At 42.1% G+C, this 6077-nt stretch overlaps 1 protein-coding gene across 1 annotated transcript in view; it reads right to left on the bottom strand.

The window, feature by feature from the left end:
- LOC104951273 (myosin heavy chain, skeletal muscle-like) overlaps positions 1-6077 on the bottom strand; it is a 26007-nt gene that overhangs the window by 16577 nt on the left and 3353 nt on the right. The window contains exons 2-5 of the mRNA XM_010777912.1: positions 2541-2631; positions 2059-2448; positions 1852-1978; positions 1654-1772 (exon numbers count right to left, since the gene is read on the bottom strand). Of these exons, the coding sequence (XP_010776214.1) occupies positions 1654-1772; positions 1852-1978; positions 2059-2448; positions 2541-2631 (727 nt within the window). The remainder of the gene's footprint in view (positions 1-1653; positions 1773-1851; positions 1979-2058; positions 2449-2540; positions 2632-6077) is intronic.

The following is a 6077-nucleotide window of genomic DNA, read 5'->3' as shown; positions in this document are numbered from 1 at the left end:
AGTATGATATTAGGATTCGGATTTCGAGGCTACTTTAGTCCAGTACGGCGGAGGACGGGGAGGATCTACGCAGTTCGCGTATAAATATGGATACCTCAATATCGAGCTATTTGCAGACATCCATTACATCATTCTAAACACAACCTCACTGCTTATTTCCATGACGCAGATGATGCTTCAACTTAGGTCTCTGATGGGCTTTCATCGGTCCCGCGCGACCGGTCTGTCGAGCCACTCACTGGATGCGGTTCTCGCACCCGGACGTGTGAAACGCGGCCTCTATGGAGAAACTCGAATTACAAGGTCAGCACCATCCCCAAATCGTGAGGGCCATGGTTTCTCAGCCAGGAAACCGCCCTGGGACTGTCCACCCTCCAACGTAGGAGAATGCAGTCCTTACCAGAAACCACCAGCCTAAAAATAATTTACAAGTGAAGGGAGTTCCTAAGTGTATCTCGGGCATGGTCCTTGGTTCCTTCCTATACAAACGAGATAGAGCGCTTATCATGTTGAATGTAACAATATGATTCTAGTAAGAGGGAACAATGGAGCGTGAGATGGGTCGGAGAATCGGAGCAGCGGGAGCGGTACTGCAGTCTCTTTACCGCACCGTTGTGACGAAAAGGGAGCTGAGCCAGAAGGCAAAGCTCTCTGTCTACCGCGCCATTTTCGTTCCTACCCTCACCTATGGTCATGAAGGATGGGTCATGACCGAAAGAACGAGATCGCGGGTACAAGCGGCCGAGATGGGTTTTCTCCGCAGGGTGGCTGGTGTCTCCCTTAGGGATAAGGTGAGAAGTTCGGTCATCAGGGAGGGACTCGGAGTTGAGCCGCTCCTCCTTCGCGTCGAAAGGAGCCAGTTGAGGTGGTTCGGGCACCTAGTTAGGATGCCACCTGGGCGCCTCCCTAGGGAGGTGTTCCAGGCACGTCCAGCTGGGAAGAGACCAAGGGGTAGACCTAGAACCAGATGGAGGGATTATATCTCTTCGCTGGCCTGGGAGCGCCTTGGGATCCCCCAGTCAGAGCTGGTTGATGTGGCCAGGGAAAAGAAAGTTTGGGGCTCTCTGCTGGAACTGCTACCTCCGCGACCCGACCACGGATAAGCGGGAGAAGATGGATGGATGGATGGAACCTGATGTCCATATGGTTTAAGATACATTATTGGCTAAATAAGCAGTCAACGCAACAGCTGAGCATTTCTGCGATACAACTTGCTGTGAACCAATGAATCTCTGATTCTGTTTCGGCTGGAAATTTGCAATAATAATAATTTTTGGTTTCATATTTGCATTTCTGCCAGTGCTGTGACATGTTCACCTGCCTTAATGTTCAAACAGGTGTTTTCTTTTCTCATACTGTCTGTCCTGCAGCACTCTTTTCACCCTCTGTCTGAAACCAGAGCCCAGTCTGCTCTGATGGTTAGTTGGCCTTCTCTGTTGTGACTGGGAAACTGCTTCATCACGTACAATGTGTTGGAGCGCTAGCCAATAGAAGCGCGAGTGTTCCATAGTGAAGTCACAAACAATGTTACGGAAGTAAACAAAGAAGTCAGCTACTAGGGGCCCAAGGTGCCAGTTATCTGTCAACTGTTGAAAATATATAAATGTTGCCTGTATTGCTTTTGAATTTTTGAATTGAATTGTGTCTTCAGACCTTAGTTTCTTCATCCAAGAGTCGCTTCAACTCTTCAATCTGTTGACCTCCGACGTTTTTGATTCTGTTCAGCTGCGACAGAGTGATCTCCTTCTCCTCCAGCATACGGGTTAGCTCACCTGTTTGAAAAATGACACAAAATAAATATACCTACATCTTAATTGTATCTTATAAAAAAGTTCACATTAAGAAACGTACCATTTTCAGTTGTTTGGCGACTACTGAGCGTTGTGTAATCACTCAGAGACCTCTGGGCTTCGTCTGCTTTGGTTTTATATTCATTCATCTGATCTTCAAGGCTCCTGCACAGTTTCTCCAGATGAGCCTGAAATATTTAGCACCTGTTATAAGTATCAAAAGAGGAGCGTAGATTAGAAACCATCCTCATATCTGGAGATCTTTTACCTTGCTTTTCAGGACACTCTCCGTGTTGCTCGCCATGTCGTCGATTTCCATCTTCAGCTCACTATTCTCCTTCTCCTGTTTCTGCTTGACTCTCTGGAGGTTTTCGATCTGCTCGCTGAGTTCGGCCACACTATCGGCCTGTTTCTTGCGCAGAGTTGCAGCGATGGTGTCGTGCTGCAGGGAGGATTCCTCTAGATCACGACGCAGCCTCTGGAAATCGGTGTCGTGCTTCTTGTTCATCTCGGCCTGAGCGGCGGTGGCCCCCCCGGCCTCATCCAGCCTCTCGCTGATCTCCTCCAGCTCTCGGGACAGATCACATCGCTGCTTCTCCACTTTGGCTCGAGCCGAGCGCTCAGACTCTATTGCTTCTTCTAACTCTTCAGTGCGAGCCTACAGGAAAGGTGTGTTTAAAAACCTGTTCAACTTCTTATGATAGTAAAGAAAATGCATTGGAAAATATCTACTATTGTTATGAATCATACCTGAAGCTCTTTAATTTTCTTTTGTATTTGGGTATTCAGGACTTGCTCAACATCGACTTTGCTCTGCAGATTGCTGATTTCAAAGTCCTTTCTGAAAAGAGTACATTTTCAGCACATCAGATATTTCCATGCTTTATTACAAAAATGCCTAAAAACCCATAAAAACAAGAAGTTTCTACATATTTTCCAACATTGTGGAAAATATTCTGATTTGTAGCTGGAGTAAGCAGTCAGGTAGCTTTGCTTATAGAGAGGCGAAGTCCCTCCCTTTCCGGGGACCTCCATGGGACCTTATTTCGGAAAAAGTATATCAAAGTCAATGGAGAGAGAAAGATTATATTTCGATCCCGTTTGAATTGTGCCACGAATTACACAAATGATGTTTGTCAATTTAAACGATAATTTTGCAAGTCAAAAAAATAAAAATGGGTCGTAAAACTGTGAAGTAACACATTTGTTTGTGTGAAACGCTCAATGAACTACATCTCCCGTCTCGCACCACACACCAAGACGACCGTCACGTTGGCACATTTAACTTCTTTCTTTCAGAATGAGGCGAAAAGTATTAAAAGAGGTGAAAATCACTACAAGTCTGGGCATGTTGAGAGCTGTACATACACACAAGGGGAGTTAGTCGGTTCCGTAAGAGCCAGCATGCGGGACCGGGATTTTTAGTCTTTCTAGTTGTGTATTTTTCATAGTCTTACACTGAACAAAAATATAAATGCAACACTTTTGTTTTTGCTCCCATTTTTCATGAAATGAACTCAAAGATCTAAAACATTTTCTATATACACAAAATAACCATTTCTCTCAAATATTGTTCACAAATCTGAAAAAATCTGTGATAGTGAGCACTTCTTTCTTTCTAGGTCCGGCCAAAAAGAACATGTTAAAAAAAGGTTGGTCCATAAGGATGTCTTCAAAGGGTACCGTGATCATTAAAGCGGGTGGTTTAAAAGTTCCAACATACATTTCCGGGCTGGTGTTGGTTCGAACCCCCTGGTTGGGTTTCTTTGAGGGGTTTCCTGCCCCCCTGGGGGGCTTTCGAACAAACAGATAACAGGCGGAAGGTTGCGAGGAGACGCAGCCACCGGTACACAAGCGGTGGAAACCTTGTTGGTGGTGGCCGGTCCTCTTTGAAGTTTCCCGGCTGCCCCCCGGTCGTCTCGAGGGTCGGGCTGCCCCCACTGCTTGAAACGGTGGGTTACGGCACTCGTCAACCGTTTATTTGACAGGGAATGGTCCGTCGCCGGAATCGCCCGGCCTTTCGGCGTTTCTCTGAAAAATTGGTAAAAGCCGCTATTAAAAGCGCGGCTTATAAGCCACGTAGGGATCATTTCTCCTTACCAGGTTTTAAAGGAGGGACCTGGCAACACGTCAGACTATTACGTTGATATCCTTTGACAGAACCACTCCAATAACACGGTTTCCTCCCAGTTGGTCAAATAATTTTTTAGGTTCACAAGTGTATGAAAAAAGGGTGGGACGTGAAACTTGACAAATGTACCTACACAAGTTATTTTTGTAATTTTTGTATAACAAACACACCAAAATACGAATTCGTCTGACACAACAGATAACAACACTGTAGATCTACTTCTAGTCTTGTGTAGAAAGTACTGTTAAATACGTCTGTTGGTCCATCAAGGTTTCCTTTACCCAAGTGTATGAAAAAAGAAACGTTGACTAGANTGCCCTTATGTCTCGTAAAACATATCAAATCCTACATTCACTTTTTTAATTGTAATTTTCAAGCAAGTTTAGGCACAAGTGTAGAAAAAAAAAAAACCTGCAAGCAGGTTTTTTTTTTTTCTACACTTGTGCCTAAACTTGCTTGAAAATTACAATTAAAAAAGTGAATGTAGGATTTGATATGTTTTACGAGACATAAGGGCAGGAATTCAGAGGGAAAGGAGCAATTTTGAGCTCTGCTCTTAAAAACGGCTTTTTTTTAAGGTCATGCGTCAAACGCGTCATATTGCATAACAAAGGGTAAACATCTCCGCTCTCTGACCGCGGGTATAGTTAGTAGTTGCGTTGAGTTGAGCGGTTGTGTTTTAGTGAGCTGGTATTTTTCGGTAGTTTTACATTGTATTTCACGATTTGTAATCATGGTGCAGTATTGTGTTTGTGCAGGTTGCACAAATACCAGCCTGTCAGGACATCGAGTCCACAGTAAAAAGGACCGGAGCTAGCGTTCGTTCCTGGGTGCGTTGTGCATCCACCTCCCTGCAGCAAATACTCTCCACAGCTTTATCAGGAAACCGTATTACATCTCTCTAGCATTGGGATCCATGTTTATTAATACGTTACACCGGCCGCTCTCCCCCTTGATTCCCCCTTGTGTTACGTCACACGCGGGAGGTCACGTAAACGACGCCAGATGTCACTGTAGTGTATATTTCTGTATATTTTTTTGAAAATCTAGTGTATTCATCATTTTCCTACACATTTATTCACAGGTGTCTTTAACCTGGAAGTTGCTCTTTAAACCTTATTCATTAAATGAGAATATTTTATTTTCGAGGTTGAACCTGTGTAGCCAAAATACAAACAATCAGAACTTACAGACAATAATTGAAAACAATTAAAGCCATTATGACAGAAATAAATCCTACTTTTTTAATTTATATGGCTTTCAATCTTCAAAATGGTTTTATTTTATTATTTGCAAAGAGATTTTCTCATATTCTAACTTTTGCCCTATAGGACAAATACATGCTGTTCGCTGTATTATGTGTTTGATGCATGCAACCATATCAATGTTGTTGCTAATCATTGACATACCCCAAGTTGTAAAATATCCCCCAAGCATTTATTATTAATAAAAGAAAGACATTTAATGTTTATTTTTTCACAACAACAATTGGCATTATTTAAACAAATGGGCATTTCAAGGGTTGAAATTCTAAAAATGTATGAATATTTAGCAGTAACAATTATGATGCATATGCGTGCTAAAAGATTTTACTGAAAGTGGAAAATACATTTTTTATTAAGTTTTATGGCAGTTTTATGACACAGCCAGAAATGTTATAAAAGTCACCAAATATAAAGACATTTTGCACAGTAAGAAAGATGTTGAGGGTCAGTGTATGTTTTGGTCATTGAATTTTCTTTTCACAAATGGATATTCATAAACAAAAAACGACTGGATATTTGATTTTCGTTTTAAAATGGAAAAACCAAAATTGAAATACAAGGCGTTTTTCTTTATCATGGTCAAAAATGGATTTACTAAACTTAAAAAACTGGATGATTTTCATTTTCTACTTCTCAAAACAAAAAATAAAATCACTAGAAAACAGAAACAAAAAAACTACCGTTTTTATGGTTTTTTCATATTCTGCTACCGGAAGTAACCTTACAAAATAAGAGCGCAGACGAAACTCACGGAAGTGATTTCAAAACAAAAGCACTCGTAGGCTATGCTAAAATCACACTTTGAATCACTACAGTATCCCGTTGAAGGAACTGTGATTATTATAATTAAGGGGAATTTAGCAATCACAATGAAGACGGCCAAGACACACC

This window comes from Notothenia coriiceps, unplaced genomic scaffold (genome assembly GCF_000735185.1).
Source record: "Notothenia coriiceps isolate Sejong01 unplaced genomic scaffold, NC01 NC01_scaffold00000339, whole genome shotgun sequence".
NCBI classification, from domain to species: domain Eukaryota; kingdom Metazoa; phylum Chordata; class Actinopteri; order Perciformes; family Nototheniidae; genus Notothenia; species Notothenia coriiceps.
The sequence above is the reverse complement of the archived record's forward strand: the minus strand, read 5'-3'. Positions and strand labels throughout refer to the sequence as shown.